Below are 17,156 nucleotides of genomic sequence, written 5' to 3' on the forward strand. Positions count from 1 at the left end.
CCCCCCCCCCCGTGGTGAGGTAGAAGAGGAAGAAGAGCCCAGGCTTGGTGAAGTGTAACACAGACTTTATTAACTCAACACCTGCAGGTACAGATTTTAGAAACAGGAATAGATATGAGCACGTACACACACACACACAGAGAGAAAAAGAAGCGCCACTCATGGACTCATAAAGCTGCAAGACCCTCACACCCAACTGCGTCTCAATAGATCCCTTCAAAAAGCACAAAAAAAGAAAAAGGTTACAAATAAAAAGAGTCAGGTAAAGAATTAGCGGATCCAACTGGTCAGATGTTAAGGTTGCATTACAGCGAGTCCATCCAGGAGAGCGGTAGAAAATAAAGCAAATAATAAAGAGAGAAAAAGAAAGCTAGAAAGCCGACCTGTCTTTTGGCTCCATGTCCTTCCATGAAAGTAGAAAGTTGTCTAAGCACTCATGAAATTATCAGTTTCTAAGTAAATATATATACACAAACACACTTTATACAGCTCCTTGTCTTTCAAATGAAAAGCAAAAAAAATCGTTTAAAAAACCTTTTCGCTGTATCACACTGGCACATTTACACCAACTTAGAGCAAAGGTTTGACATTTAGGGAAAGATGTTTATTTGTTTTTTGGCAGAAAGGTTTAGGTCTCATAGAGACTGGAAACAAAGGGCTGCACTGGCTCTGTCCAAGACACAGTTCACACCTCAGTACCTCACCAGTTATACACATAATCCATACAAAACTGAAGTTGTTGTAAAAGTGATAATTCGTATTTTTGTTTTATGATTAACATGTAAACCAGAGCCTTGAAAACGCCCAGTCATCATAAAAGCAGCCACATTAATTTTCACTCGAGCCATTCAACCCATGGGATTCATTTTCATTATAACGAAATGATTTACACAGTAATAGTCTTTATTTATACTAACAGATGAACAACCTTTACGAAAATGGGCCTGATTTAGTGAGAAGCTAAACAGAGCTACAACCTAAGCCTTTTTTTAAAGTCTACAATATGGTATTTAAATACCAGATACATTATTAGCAGCTCTTATTTGCAGAGTGATCATTAATGTAAACACAACTATCAATGGATTACTAAAATAGTGTGTGTGTGTGTGCTTCCTGAAAACCCAAAGATCTTCAGGAAGCATATTTTTCTAAACACATTTATATTTACATAGAGATAATGGTAAACTCAGACAGAATAGTCACACTGAATGAATAAATTCGAGCAATTGGGAACTAATTACACGTGGACACCCAGTAATCGACCACTACTAGTTTTGATAATTGATCGAAGTGATTTTTTGAAAATATAAATGTGATGATGGAAAAGATGAACAAGCAGAGAAACATGATGAGAATGTACACGTCCAATAAGGCAACAAGGAGGGGTGAATGTTTATGAAAATGATGTGAATCCTGTGGAACATGTTCGGCAGTTGCCGGATCCCAACCCAGCTAACCTGCGATGTTTATTAAATTATGTAGTTGACAAGCAATACAGGTTTTCAGAAACCTGTCTAGGCGCATCTTTGTGAAATGGATGACTGTAGCATCCAGAGGAACACATTTTATCTTTGTAAAACCTGCCCCAGAGTATAAGCACATTTCCTAAAATGTCAAACATTTCCTTTAAAGCCCATTTTACAAAAAGTACTTCATTTCAAAGTGAAAAAGGGGTTTGTGTAAAAATCAAAGATTATTTAAATGGTTCTTAACCCATTCTTGAGAACATGCATCTTCATTTGGAGAGGGTGCTTCAACATTTGAGAAAAAGAAAAGGGAACAACCTAAAATCACACAGTGTTCCTTACAAACAAGATTACATTCTGCATGCTGTACTGAAATGAGGGAGATAAGGGCCAGGGGGCGGCTCACAACACCGAAAGTTATCATACATATGAGTTTACTCCAATGACAGCACGACAGTCTCCCAGATAAAAGAATTACACCAGCACAGAATTACATTGTTGACCTTTTGTTCGCTGTTTGACAGCTTTAAGATTTTTCAAAACTCCTCTAAATAAGGTTTCCAATGCACAGATAGGTGGCGTAGTGTGTGGTAGTGAGGGGTGGAGGCGCTTCTACCCAAAGCAGAGGAAAGTAGGCTCTGAATAGAAGGAGCAAACCGTACAGCAGCATGGCTTCACTCTTCTTCTTCACTTCCTTCTTTCTAGAAGAACCGACCAGAGTACTGCCTCACGCTGAAACAAGAGACAGATAAAAAGGTTAAGAACATAAGGATATTTATTTTACCAGGAACATGACACGGGTCGGGGGCTGTTAACGCTGGATGTTGCAAACTGTAAGTCATTTTTCATGTGGAGCACAATTGTAAGTTTAAAAAAAAAAAAGTAAGCCAAGGTCAAGGCTGAAAATAAATTCTGCCTGCGAGAAGCTATGTGAGTGCAGAGACAAGCTTAGCCACTTGGTGACTGGGGAAAAGAAACGTGTGGACTGAAAACTCTTCAAGATGCAAGACTGGTTTAAGAAAACAGAAGCTTAACACAGTCGGGCAGAATAAAGAAAAGTTCTACATTCATCTGAGGCAGTTTAACTTATTAGAGAGGCAACTCGTTATTGGTTTCATTATCAATTTATCTGTCTCTTATTTTATCAATTGATTGTTTGACGAATAAAATGTCACAAAATAATAATAATGTAAAAAAGAAGAAAGTAGTACGTAATTTTCTAGAGCTCAAGGCAACATCTTCAGTGTTTTCTAAAACTAAAAGTAGAAATCAAAGTGATATCTTGAAAGTCTTTATATTTGTAAAGCTAAAACCATAAAGCATATGTCTGTTTCCCGTGATAGAAAAAAAATGAATCTCTTACAATAATACACAATATAATACATAAAATATCCATCTGTAGTGAAAGGTGTGTGTAATATATATATGTTCACTTTATTTGTATTTGATTATATTTTCACATGTTCTCTTGTCTACCTCATTCTGACTGCGGCTGTAATTAATGAATTTCCGCAGCATTGGGTCTTATCTTATCTTAAAAATGAGTCATAGATTATCCAATTTAAATCATATTAGTTTTATGTCGACAGTCGAATAAATTAACTGACCAGGTATTTCAGCTCTGGACAGAATTACAGGCTGGTGTTCAGTTTGAGAGCTTTTGATCTAAAGAAGCAGATGCGATAGTGGCATCAGTATAGTGTTTAGTATAATCAATCCAGAAATAAACTTATTTCATATTCCATCTACTTTTAGGTCTGAGCTGCCTTTCCTTTAGCTGTAAGACAAATTCACCTTTGGGTTCAGTAAAGTCAAAGTCAACTCAGAGTAAACTGTTTCCTCCCATCCAGTAGTGGATGGTCAGACAGGTCGTCAGAGGAGGCCACGCTGCTGCAGTGGGATGGTTCAGAGTTTTGGGGGGAGGTTTAGTCACAGAGACACATGCCTGTTCTGCAGCAGGTACTGGGCGTTCTGGATCTGGTCCTGTGTCCCTGTGATGGTGATGATGCGGTCCTCAGAGCCCTCTAGTGGTTCATCAATCTTGATGGATGCCCCAGACTCGTGGCGGATCTGCTTGATCCTCTGGCCACCCTTTCCAATGATAGAGCCAGCCAGCTGCACAACAAGCACACAAACGGTTTTAGGGGGGAAATGTCTTCATGTCGTTCTTATACAGTCAAAGTCATGTGTTTGACTTGTACACTGATGCCTTTTCACTTACATCTTTTGGGATGGTGACTTGTGTCGTTATGACCGGGCCTCCAATATCACTGTATGACCCTCTGCCACCTGTGAGGAGAGGGAGCCCATTTAGGGTGATTTTGTCTTTAAATAAATTGTGCAAACAACATGAAACAACCCTTTTGGGTTAGGAAAGAAGACAGCGGGACAGTGACGATCCATCCCCACTCACCAGACTGAAAGTGCTCCCAGGAAGAATTGTTGTCTTTGAAGACATTGAAAATACACCAGTGGGACAAAGACAGGAGATAGTGGCATAATAAACAAGAAATACAGACAGAACTCTTCAAGATAAAGTTTTTCCCTCCATTTGCTCTTAAAGTGCATGTTTTTCTCTAGTAATAATTATTCGCCTATGTAATTCCAAGGAGACATGATGAGACGTGTAAAAACTGGAAGTCGTATCTATCACAACAAGATTAAATGAGTGATCAGGCAACCACACAGGTTTTAAACAGCAGCAATATCTCCGTTAATTCTTGAATTAAATATTAAAATCTCATTTCGACTAAATTATCCAGAATATATTTAGACAAGGGAAACAATGGATTTCCTGTTCTAATCATCCATACATTGCGTGCACATATTGTTAAATACAGTAGTCCAAAGATGAATGAGGAAAACCGTCTGTAATCTAATATGCTGCTCGACAGTTTCTGTATTAGCCTTACCATCTATATTTTTGGAGAGTTTGGTTTAAAACTTATAATTTCACTTGTTATGCAGTGCAATGTGTCATAAAGTTGAATGTGCTTCACATGCCATATCTGAAAAGGATGATGACCAAAGCGATGTAAAGAAAACCTATGTGAACAAAACACTACTTAATGGATGAATAGATTTGTGCAGGATTTAAAGAAATATGTAAACTCACCATATCCGCCTCCACTCTGCAGATCAGAATCAATTAGGCATAAAAAAAAAAAAGATAAAACATGGAAAAAAACAATTGTTTTAGTATCACAATAATGACAGCATGCCATGATAACATTTTAAAGCTGTCTGCCGACTAAAAAAAAAAAAAAAATTCCTTATCCATTTGACAATATGACAAACAATCTGTCTTTTCTGGTTAGGATTCACTCCTGTATCCAAAACAGCCTGATTTATTTGAGGCACAGATTCAGAAAGGTGCTGGAAATGCTCCACGAGGATCTGAGTCAGTTCCGATTACACAGCATTAAGCAGTCGCGGCACATTTATCAGACATTCATGTTTCAGACATCCCACTTTAACTGAAAAGTGCATTATTGGGTTTAAAAATGAGAAAAACTGAAACTATATCAGGTGACTTCAGAAGCATCCTGGGGAGAAGGATTTTTCTGTCTTTCTGGAATTGTTAAAACAACACCACTGAGTCTGCTGCCAGCCCTGTCTCTTTACACCAAGTTCACCTTTGATAATGGCAATCAATAATAATAATAAACCCTTTTTGATCAGCAGTCTGACGAGTAAAGCTTTGCAACCAGAAAGCAGTCACGCGATTTGAAGACACGCCGCAGCAGCAGCATGGCGTGAGCCGCGTCTCCCCCACGTGTCTCATGCAGGCTGTGTGGCTGCTCTGACCAAGACGTACCCACAGACATTCCTGGAGCGCCACGCACGTGTGACGCAGGCAGTGTGTCCCAGGCCTCAGCAAAAACTAGTGAGCTCTGATGCAGCTGTAGACATGTTGATGTGAGCCCTCTAAAAGGCAAGCGAATGAATACATCAAGCCATTCTGACACTTGTGCTGCCTCCAGGCATCGGCAGTTAGAACTGCATTTTTTTCCTTCTTTTGATAGCTGCTGCTGTGAGTCTAAGTTTTCTATTTGACTGTTTCATCCCACAGAGTATTTCTGTTGAATACTGAGAAGACCCGAGAGTTCACCCTGCCCTCGGACTTCTGGTTACTCTGAAAAAAGGGGCCTGAGGAGAACAGCAGGAGGGGCGATTCAGATTCCACAAAGATAAAAAGATTCTAGAATATATTACGTGAAAGATGAAAGGCTGACAGTTAAAATTACAAAATGGTTTGACATTTTAAAAACTACAGAGTAAAGTGGTCTCAGACTTTTGGACCGCAGTGCATGTCATCGCACTGGTTTTACATTAAAACAGTCAAAGGCATCCACTTTGAAAACTGGGTCAAAATATTCCAACTTATTTAGTGCTGGTGCTTTCAGCTATCTGGGATATGACTTTGGTCCTAATTTTACCGAAGAATTAATTGGCCATATTTGGGGCATTTTAATGCACAGTAATATTCTGCATTAACCCCAACAAGTCATGCTGGAATACATTCCTTTAAAAGTTAGAATTAGAACAAGGTCAGCACCCATAAAGTTATCACCATTACTGAGAAAGGTTTTTGCGTTAACTGATACCATTTCCATATGCTTTGAGCCAGATGTGGATTTAAGAAGCTTTTAGTTGCATAACAGAAAAGTGATATAATTATTTTATCATATTCTTAGTCGGTTAAAGTGATTCTTCATCTCTTGAGGCTCTCACTGCTGAAATTCATTAGCATTTTTATAAGCAAAGTCAGAGTGGTCTTTATGAGTGAAGACACATGTCTGATGTTTGTGCTGCATCACTGCAAGCCGCCACATTTGTCCTTAAACCGAAGGAATTCAATGACACCCATCGCTGTTTATCTGATTAAATGTATTCTTTGCCTTCCTATTGGAACGGTTTGTGCAGGAATTGCTCTGGTTTCAGCTCAAGTTCATTTGCTAGCCCGGTGGATCTCTGGACTACGTACTCTGCTGCTCCGCGGTAACCAAGGAGACAACTGTTGCCAGGCAACAACAGGCCTAGATCAGTGTGCATACACAGTGAAAGAAGCAGCGGCGTGTCCGTGCCTCTGTACTGGTACTACACTCAGAAAAAAGAAGAAATTCGAGTCACCTCATCTGAAACCTAATTCACAAACAAACACTACACTGCTAAGAAGCTACAAGCACACAGTAGAGCTTAGGGTTACATCAACACCTGTGAACAGACGGCACTCACCATGCTGTCATAACGGTCTCCTCGGCTTCTCCTGTCGCTACAAACAAAAAGAGGTGTGCATTAGTATAGTGTATCCTCTCTAGAGGACATTCAACAGCCCAACATCCAGCAGGTCACTGCTGTTACATTGGTATTTAGAAAGCTGGGAGTGTGAAAGGACATGCAGCCACTACAGCTGACCTGTGATCAGACTCTGAATCAGGGCTGGTGGGTTGACAGTCTGCTACCGAGCAGCTTTCATTTGCTATATTTTGGGAGATTAATACAAATGCTCAGATATTTACCCCAGTGGCAGAGCGAGGCTGTCCCTTATTAAGGACAAGCTTATATTATCAAGGGGCCCTAATTCTAAATTCGCACCATTAGTCAAGTCAGACACACTTAAATCTTCCTCATTATTTACTTGTTGTCTTTATAAATCACTATAATATCCCCTATAAGGTCTTACTCATCAGCATGTCATGTCAACTCACTTCCCCTAAATAGTATTAAAATCTAAAAAGACGGACCAACATCCCTTTGTACATTATGAGACCTTTAACAATATTTTTGGGAAGTGGGTTGACATGACATACGCAATTGTTTTTTCCCCCTGAAATCACCTATATTTGTATTTCATCTGTGGTAAGGACTCTTAGTACAACAAGCTACTTTTGTGGCTGTGTATCTGAGTATCCTATTCTAATTTATATGTTGTACTGAGTTTATGCTGCTCCAGTAGGCTACAAGTAATTGCATGAAACATAACCCAACCTTTATTATTGTCCGGCCTCTATTTATCTGAGACTTAAAAGACAGCTTATATATAATAATTTGCGATATCGGGAAATCACACTCACATTGGTCTGTCGTCCAAGCTGCTGTGGTAGCTGCCATGTGAAAACCTGTCTCCCCTGTAAACAATGACACACAAGGAAAGTAAATTGATTGCTCACACTGCAGTATGGATGATTTGATCTGGACCAAAGAAGCATACAACAAAGTTTGTAGCATTTTTAGCTCTGGTCAATTTCGTGTTCATTGGTTATACGGACTGATATGGTAACTTATTGATTTATCAGTTTTGGCATTCAGCATTCTCATCACTACATGGATCCATTTGAAAATAAGCTTTTGAATTTACACTAAAATCACAGGCGGTCTCAGTCTACTTAGTCCACTTAAGAGTTTTAAATGAAAAAACCCAAAAGAACCAAATCAAACATGCCAGAGTTTGTTTTAACCAGATCAAGTAGGTTTGGTTACAGCAATAACAAGGAAATGGAGAACTTCCTCACCCTCCTCTTGGTGGTGGAGGTGGAGGAAGAGGCAGGTTACGTGCTCGGCTGCTGCCTCGTCCACCTCGGCTCAGAGGTGGTGGAGGACCCCGACGAGGGCTCATGTCGTCGTAGTCCCTTCTGGGGGGAGGCAAGGGTCTGCTGCCACGAACGGGGGGCATTCGTTCAAAGCCTCCACGCACGCGAATAGGGAACCCACCAATGGGTCGTCTGCCTCTTTCCTCAAATAACATGGTGAAACCTCCATAATCGTATGTCTCGTCATAGAAATTGGGGTCATAAGGCTGAGCACGACCTTTGATTGGAGCCTGCGAAAAGAAGACAGAGGACATAATAAGAGGAGATTGTAAAAGACAAGTTATGAAGCACACAAAACGATAACCCTATGAACATTTCACTTCTCAGTGATGGATTTCAGCTTCAAGTGATTATTATTACATCTACATGGCATGAGACAAATGAGCCTATAAAGTATGTTTATGCTTTCAGCAGATCTCCCGGCTGTGAACTCACCTCTGACACCAGCTCCAGGATAACTTTTATACATTCAATGACGCGTTCTGGTTTTCCTCCCACCAAGACGACCCTGTCAGTGGAGTGTGGACAGCATTCCTGGAACAACTTGATGGTGGTCTGGGTGTTCTGGTGCAGAGAAACCCCACACGTTAAAACCCACTTTTGATTATTTTGCTACAAAGGTAGCTGATGACACCAGCAAAAATCCCACATACATGACACTACTGCAACTGCTAATTAAATCCGTAGTTAGAAAGAACACCCTCTCCAGTGTTAGATTTTGTCTGTGGTAGCCATTAAGTGATGACAAGTAACAGTTATGTTTCTTATGAATGTGCAGCCCAGGACTCTGTCCTACCTCTCTCAGCTCCTTTATCTTGGCACCTTTCACCCCAATGATGCCCCCGGCCAAGCTCTGATGGATCAGCAGGCGAAGCTCACAGTCAAAGTCAATCCCGCTGTAATGTTGGTACTACAGAAACACAACGTAGTACATCTCTAAATGACATTCGTACATGGACTGTGTGACATTCACTTAGGCTTCCAGTGAAGAGATGAAAACTTAAGATCTATGTGGAATACTGAACAGGCTGTGATAATGGTCTATTGGCACTCACGGTGAAAATTAGCACCACCAGCAGAATATTCCAATGAACCAACTCCTAATAAAGGTGATGAATGGAGATGCTAATTAAAATGCATTTTATTTTTTTAGATTTTCTCATAAAATTGTTCAGCACTAACAATCAGTAATAAATTAGATTAAAACGTAAATAGCTAATACATATAGCTATCAGCCTCTGGTCAAATTTACCTGAAACTAAACCATACCAGGTGAGTTCAGGTGTTACAGCTCCATTTTTAGGCCTGAAATTGAGAGTGCCTTTTGGAATGTTATTGTAAATAAAAGTCATATTTAAACTCAGTATTTATCCTGGAAAAGCTAATATTTTGAATAGCTTTGTTTGCATCCACTGTTCACTTAGTCCAGGCTTCTTTTTCCCTGAATTGGATGGTATTGTTATGATTATTTTTTCATTATTGGCACAAGATGTTGATCAGTGATATAGCAAGAGCCTAAAAGCCACATGTCCAAATGGTTAAAGAAAATCTACAGGGTAGCTTCATAAAGTCAAGTTCAAATCCTGCAATTTTTTAACCATTTTTCTATTGTTTACCATTTGTATTCTATTGTTCCAAAAGGCTCAATATTTCCAAAATACAATGTATTCATTCATCCCTGACTTTCCTCTGGTAAAAAAAGCAACACGCAAATTAACACAGTGGCTCACCTCCTCTAGAGTTGGGATGATTTTCAGCAGAATATCTCCAATAGTGTCGATGCTGGCGTTGACACTCAGAATCCTATCAGGAAGCATTTTGGCCCAAAAAGGAAGCACATCATTATAAGGGGGACAAAAAGTAGAACACAGAAAAAACTGGGGGGAAAAACCACGAGGCAGTCCAGCAAACAGGTACAGAGTATTTCAGAAGATTTCCAACCAAAAAAGACAAATTGGGACTGCGGTGTACTGCACACAATTATAACTTCCCCCCAACGCTGAACAGATAGAATAAGATGCTGACATGCACTCACTTTACCATTTATTTAAAGTAAGAGCCTGTTCAGTCCTGGTAGATCACAAGTGGACAGCTCTGTTCAAACCTGGGATTCGAGTGTGTCCCCACGTGTCGCCTGTGACCACACCTGATAAGATCTCACTTCCTCGCTCTACATGTAAATAAACGTCACTTCTGGGCACCAAAGACAAATAATGCGGTTTTTAGTCCATCTATGACAAATGGGTCCATCATCATGTCTGCCAGAGAGATGGAAAGACTCTGCTTTCAAATTGAACTTGTAAGCTTGAGCTTAAGACTTGTCCACATTATGCTTGGCTCTCAAGTGTTTAAAATGGCAACATAGACACTAATATTACCATAACTAGCAGTTTCTATAAGCCACAAAGGTGGTAGTTTTAGTAAGCAGGCAGGTACAATAATGCAGGAAATACAATTAAGTAATTAGAGAGAAGGAAAAGAGGGAACAATTTATTCAGATGTATTTTTTTCCATTCCATATCAACTTAAAAAATTTGCTTCTGGGGCCCATATCCTTTTCTGAGCCGAGGGAGCGAATGTGTGTGACTGTGTCATCTTTATAAAAGTCTCCGTTTTTGCCCATCCATACTGCAGCCCTGAAAGGACAGCAGTGTTTCCCAAATGGAATGTATTAATCACTCGTAAACTCACTCGAGTAGCATGTATGTGGTCTAATCCCAGACCACCTCCAAATGTGATATTAGATACATATTGGGTACTTTCACATCTCTGCTTAGAGCAGTCCACTTGTGATTGGATTATCTGAGATGGATGTCAATACCAGGTCTGAACAGGATCTAAGAAAGTCTTCAGGATGGTGGGCTGCTTCAGAAGGCCCCTAATTTATGTGAAACTGGCCACAAGAACTTTAGGGGAAGGGGTGAGAGAGAGAGACTCAGAGAGAAAGGGAGACAGAGAGAGCTATAACCCCCCCACCGGCAGCAAGTTGAAGAAAAGGAACGTAACAAACTGAAACAATAAACTCCCATGACGATAGCGCCACCAGCACACCTTCGTTGTGACCAGGTGGGTTTCGAGGGAGAAGGGAGAGGTGGGAAGGAGAGGGCTTAGGGCTGGGGTGAGGAGAAGACGGGGTGGGCAGTAGAAAAAGAGCAACAGAGCAGAGGAACTGAGGTGGGGAAGGGAAATGTAAGTGATTACCAACTAGTCTGTGGCACAGGACAAGAGCAGGGGGTGGGGGTGAGGAAGGGGTATGAAAGGCTTGGCAGGCAGCTCTGATCTGAATGTGGCCGGAGAGAAGTTTAACAGAAGGGATGCAGCACAATGAAATCAAGTGACGACATTAATGACTGACAGAGAGGGGGGGGGGGGCGGAGCCTCTGGACAGGAGCCAGTGCTCGCTCCAGAGATTATGGACAGTGATGCTGGAAAAGGGTGGGGGAGGAGAGGGTTGTGGGTGGTTCAGAGGTCAGGGGAGGGGGGGGGGGCAGGTGAGCCACAGAGGACAGAGCGAGAAAAAAAAGATGTCTGCTGTCCACAAGTTAAAATGGTCAAATTAAAAACATCACAGCAAGGAAAATCAACATCCGACAGCCGTGTTTTATAACCATAAAATACCATCTACTTGGTAGTGGCTCTCTGAATGGACAATAAACTGTAATGACAAAAAGTGCAACTCAATGGAGATGCTTAAAAATGGACAGAAAAATCAAAAGGAACAATACACGTCTCTTACAAGTGGAGGGGGGGGGGGGGTGTTTGGGGGATGGGGAGTATACTGTCATGTATGTCAAGATGTTAAAATGAAACAGAAGGCAGGTTATCAAAGACATGTGTTTCACTGTTCTAATCAGGCAGTGAGGCAATAACTGGTGGGACATACCGCTCTGGGCCACTGCTGTCTGGGACTGATACACTGGCATTGTACTGCATGGGCCGAGGTGGTGGTGGTGGTGGTGGTGGTGGAGGTGGTTGTGGTGGAGGAGGTTGGCATTGGGCGGGGGCATTCAATCACAAGATGTCAAGTAAGGCGCCCGTTTAAGGAGGGGCACGGTATATGGGCGGGGCCAACCGGGAGTGTCAGGTGGACGGGCGGGCGGGCATGGCGTTCAGGGGCGGGCGGAGGTTGGGCCAACGTCAAGGTGGGCAACGCAGGAGGGGCAAGTCGATCCAGTACATGGGCAACGGAGGAAGGTGGCCAAAAATAAAAACAAAAAAATAAAGGAGAAGGGAAGAGGGGGAGAAGGAATACATTTTTAATGAATAACACGCCTTTACTTTGTCCCAACAGTGAAGAGAAAGTGAGAGATTTGAAACTGTGGTGAGTGAAGAAGAACAGGAGGTGTGACCTGGACAAGTTAAGTTTACTAAACAGTCTGGAGCACTACAGAGAATTAAGGCTTTAAGGCACCTGTTGTCACTTCCAGGTCAAAAATAGCTTCCACAGTGGGAAGGGAACTGGAATCAGGCTGAAAGTCACAGGAGGACTGGAAACGAAGCCCAACCGATGTGTCTAACAAGGTGAACCAGTCTGTCCCCAAGAGCCGAGTTGGTTTCATCAACTAACAGTGCATGTTAATTGTTGATGTCAAATGATTAAAAACCTGCCGGCAGGAAATCTGGAACTGTGTCTGTGGGAGTTCTTCGAATAGGGGGTTGGAATCATTTGGAATTTTAGTTTGGATCGTTTTAATTTCAATATTACAGCATTTTAATATAGAACAGTTGTTTCTGCAACAAAAGGGGGCCTCAGCAAACAAAATGTTCTCATCAGCTGCAGAAATGTTAGCAGCCTTTCTTCTGTTACTCACGTCTGTGCGGAGAGCTTTTATGTTCTTTCCACCCTTTCCAATGACGGCACCAGCATTCTGTGAGGAAAAAGAGGCGTTTTCTTAGAGAGAAAGAAATTCTCTTTTGATCAGTAATAAGAAAATAAGAAAGAAAGGCGTACAGCCAAACGACTATTGTGGCAAACTGTATGACCAGAATGGGTGTTTACTTTGCTCTGAAGCAGCACACGCAGCTCCACCATCTCATCTGTGTTGCGTGATCGTTTGAAGGTCTGCTCCTCATCCATGTCCTCAGCTGGGCGTTTACCTGAAAAGGAAAAAAAAAAATCTTTAGGAGGAATTCATCGATTACGAAAGATCCTGGGTAATTGGCACCACAGTATGGCAGTATGAAGAAATGTAGGTCTATGGCACTGTAACAAATTGGAAAGAAAACCTGATAATCATTACATGCTACAGCAGAGGAAACTAACAGCAGGTCGATCGTGATCCTTCGGCGTTTTTTCACACTGGCATCAGGTTAGCGGAGCTGCTGGTATATCTACTGTAATTCCTCCAATTAGAGTCAGGTTATGTACTTCACTAAGGTATGAAGACATGTATCTTCCGGTCTAGCGATAACATTCAAAGCTTTGTTAATACAAATGAATTTATTCAGATTTCAGGTTGGTAGAACTCTGTATATATTCGGAATTATAAAGTGAAGTTGGATTTGAAAAGGTGGGTTACCAGTGGGCTACAGAGAGTGAAGGGTTAATGGAATAGCAAAATAATATAAATACATGGCGAGTGCTAGGTCTACACTGTGTTCCACCCTAAGAATGAGTTATATTCAGCAGCCAACTATATCCTGGAGAGTGTCCAGCACCACCATGTACCCTTCCTGGATTAAAACGCAGGCGGATCTGCTCAGGACCCACAGAACAGCAGTATCTTGGACAGGAGAACCTCTCAACCATCTGACATGTCCACGTGCTACATAGAGGGAGCCAGACAATTTTGTTTTTTTTGTTTTTTGTTCCCTAGAGCGTACTAATTAGATGATTTTTCTACACACTCAATTTCAAGCTGGATACAACACAAGACAGGCTCAGTCCATTTAGTACTTAGGGCACAGATTCATTCATGTGGTTTACATAAGGGCTATGAATGGTTGATTATTTTTCTTTGTCACAATTACAGATTGTGTAAAAGATAGACGACTTAAATGCTCCCTAATATGGGGTGAAACCGACGGCTGAGACTGTTGGAACCCGCTTCCTTAGCTCCATCCCACGATTGCTACAGTGCAGTCTCTGGCTCCCAACGTGCCAGATGGCAGTGTTTGGATATTTTGGTTTCATTTATAGATACTTGGGGGAAGTCGAGGTGGCTCTTACATCTCTATATACGGTCTGTGGTCATAATGGAAATGTGTATGATCTTACTATTAGTGTCAGTGTTGCTGAATGTGAGGTCTTCGTCCTGCTGCTCCATTTTCACCTCCATTGTCTTGCACCTGTAGAGGAATGCAAACAGGCTCCTCTTCCTGGATCTGATAAAAGAGGAGGCAATAATAACTCAATGATCTGGGACACATGCCGATGAAATGCTCCGATTGAGGTTGAAATTAAATTTGTTTGCTGATGATTTTTCTTGAAGAGGAGATTGATGGTGTGGTCTAACGTATTTGCAAACCCAGACATATTCCGTTTACTATAAGGTGAGATGGAGAGAACCAGCCAATCCTTACACATGATGAAACTTTGAGAGATGGAGCTGCAAATTATTGGACAGTCCATCTTCTAATGGATAAATCAACTCGTGCAGCTACTGAATACAGATGATGTGGAATCATGAGTGGTGCATCCATGTGGCAGCATGCATGTTGTCAGTTTGGTTCAGGGTCCGGATCCAGGATTGAGCACTTCCCTCCTGCATGAACTCTGCACATGCAGCCCCTGCACGTACGTGCACAGCCCGCTGCTGCTGGCTGAATAATGCAAAAGCGAGCTGCACTTGTGCAAACATCCCTCCAGCATCGAGGCCCTGCTCAACTTGGAGGGAGAATCTGATCAACACGTCCATGGCTTTGGAATTAGCAGCCCCCATTTTAGCCACTGTGTTTTTTTCCAATAGCAGCCACATACACCGCTTTTTTTAGCACTGTACGTGTTATTCTTAATAAGATTCTCCAGACATTAGAGAAACTCACCACACACTGCAACACGTTAGATGGAGGCTAACTGTTGTGTCCATTGTGCAGCTATATTATAAAATAGTTGCAGGGATGGAAACTGCGCAGTTTCTTACACATAAAAGGGGGGAAACGTGCATCTGCCTGCAAACACCAGTTAGCTTAGCGTCCCTGCGCGGCGGCTGGAAGTTGACATTAGGTTACCTTGCTATGCTAACAGCCCTGCTACTAGCCAGCAGCCCTCAGTGCGTCCAGTGAGGCGTGTCTGTGGGCTCCGGTGTACACGTTGCGACTGTACAACCCTGTCGGGAAATAACACAACGGACCCACACAGCTGATACTTCTACTGTCAGCTGGGTGCTAGCTACCGCGGCTAGCTAGCATGCTACACGACGCAACGTTACGCTGTGTAAATGGGAAGGTTGTAGGAGAACAGACCTGGAGTCGAGCCACAGTCACTGAGGTTCTCCTCCTCAACCGCTCGCACGTTTTCAGCCTGGAAAGGAGGCACAGTGCGTGAGCTCGATTCCGCCACACTCACACGGTGGTACGCTTCTTTTGCCGCTCGAGCCCGCACCCGCGAGCGGAGCTAAGAGGAGTGGCTGTCACCGACATGAATCAGTGTTAACCGTGTGGCCGAGTGTAGGATATCAAGCGCTCCCTCCAGCAGGGGCGGTGTTGCCCCGAGTGAGGGCTCACATGCAGCTGCCCCGCCTCCTCCGGCAGATCCCCCCCATCTCCAACAATCAAAATCAAGTTATGGTTTGTTTTCGAATGATAATTCCACTAACGTTTGTGAATTTTTTTAATTCTTGAGCATTGTTAGAAGAGAGCCTGTGACTCAAGCATTTCATTGCCAGCGACTGCTTAATTGTTATCTCTGTGCATTTGATAATAAAACTCTTGAGTCTTGAAACTATGGGACGCGATATATTTCTGTATTCCTTTTGACTGAATGGGGATACACACTCTTCCACCTATGAAATGTATTCCAACTACAAAATATCCAGAAATTGTATATATTCAGGTATTTCTTGGCTGAATGGTGATACACGATATATCTCTGTGTGTTTTTTTTTTTGGTAGCCCTTTTCCTATCGTCTTAATGTCAGGTCGGGAAAATCTTGTTGGAAGTGTCTTTTAAAAGTTACATGAGAGAATGAGGACTGGGGCAGTGACCGAAAAATAAATCTGCAAAAGATCAAAACTACATGGAAATCCTTAATCCCAACCACCTGCACCAACTCTAAGTTCAACCTGTTCTACCTCCAGGCTCATTTCATCTTTTGATATTTGTGCCAAGTTCGATCTTGTTCTGAGATGGATAAAAAATGCTGGATATGTGGATTTCACAACCAAATGGAACTGCGACTGAATCTTGTGTGAAGTGTGATGACTACAGTTTTATAAACCCTGCCTGCAGCAGTTTACAGAAACTGGTCGAGTACAAGTACATATACAATAATTTTTATTTTTATTTACATGAACATTAGATAATGTTAAACAAGAGGGATTGTTTTCTGATGTCACACTACTGATTTAAGTATTTGCTCTGAAGTATATAAAACCAGTTGTGGCTGCAACAGAACAACTGTTACAGTGTGATCCACTGACGGAGAGGCAGTGGATGGTACAGGATGTAGATCAGTTGGCTGAGTCACAGCTGCATCACTCCACGCAAGGTTCAAGACAAGTCTGCCACCAGCTGGTTCAGGAGGAGGTGTATGGGAGCAGAGATGGAGGAGGTGCAGAGTTGGATGATGCAGAAGACACGAGATGTTGGAGAGGAGGAAGATCTCTTGATGTGGCGTGAAGAAAAGTCTCAGGGTCGAACTTCTCCCCTTTTACCGCACCTCAAAGTTTGGATTGTTAAAGCTAAGACATCATGTAGGCTACAAACAGGACATTTAAAAAGTAACGTTTGAAAATACTCAATGGAATGAGCTTCGAAATGATAGAATCTTGAGATCAGACTGAGCCACCACCTCACTGACATTTTTTTTTTTTTTTTTTGTAAATAAGGAGCCTGAATTATGTCCACACTTGATCTATTTTAAACATCCCTCTCCCCCGTAGTGTTGTCATGCTCCTTCAGATATAGGCAAGGATCTATTGCAAAATAAAGAGCTCT

The 17,156-nt window shown here is 42.0% G+C and overlaps 1 protein-coding gene across 4 annotated transcripts; it reads right to left on the minus strand.

Moving 5' to 3' along the window:
• Positions 1-48: 48 nt before the first annotated feature.
• Positions 49-15,638, minus strand: hnrpkl (heterogeneous nuclear ribonucleoprotein K, like). Of its 4 annotated transcripts, none has more exons than XM_053411359.1 (16): positions 15,464-15,634; positions 14,277-14,383; positions 13,059-13,156; positions 12,871-12,927; positions 11,943-11,986; positions 9,790-9,862; positions 8,856-8,969; positions 8,495-8,623; positions 7,982-8,289; positions 7,544-7,597; positions 6,705-6,741; positions 4,582-4,597; positions 3,880-3,912; positions 3,688-3,755; positions 3,412-3,581; positions 49-2,198 (listed from the first exon to the last, which is right to left on the minus strand). In XM_053411359.1, the coding sequence occupies exons 2-16, from the start codon at positions 14,335-14,337 to the stop codon at positions 2,168-2,170; spliced, it is 1,293 nt and encodes a 430-aa protein (XP_053267334.1). In that variant the 5' UTR covers positions 14,338-14,383; positions 15,464-15,634; the 3' UTR covers positions 49-2,167. The 4 variants fall into 4 exon arrangements, with proteins under 4 accessions (XP_053267334.1, XP_053267335.1, XP_053267337.1 ...); XM_053411360.1 differs by lacking the exon at positions 15,464-15,634 and adding an exon at positions 15,230-15,454; XM_053411362.1 differs by lacking the exon at positions 14,277-14,383 and having other exon boundaries at positions 15,464-15,638.
• Positions 15,639-17,156: the final 1,518 nt, after the last annotated feature.

Source organism: Pleuronectes platessa, chromosome 19 (genome assembly GCF_947347685.1).
Source record: "Pleuronectes platessa chromosome 19, fPlePla1.1, whole genome shotgun sequence".
NCBI classification, from domain to species: domain Eukaryota; kingdom Metazoa; phylum Chordata; class Actinopteri; order Pleuronectiformes; family Pleuronectidae; genus Pleuronectes; species Pleuronectes platessa.

Bases quoted from the DNA above. Each gene is read 5' to 3' on its own strand.
- hnrpkl (XM_053411359.1), bottom strand. From the start codon at position 14,337: ATGGAGGTGAAAATGGAGCAGCAGGACGAAGACCTCACATTCAGCAAC. The intron at 11,987-12,870 runs GTGAGTAACAGA...CGGCCCATGCAG, and splicing joins TAAAAGCTCTCCGCACAGAC to TACAATGCCAGTGTATCAGT. The intron at 8,290-8,494 runs GTGAGTTCACAG...TTCTTTTCGCAG, and splicing joins TCCTGGAGCTGGTGTCAGAG to GCTCCAATCAAAGGTCGTGC.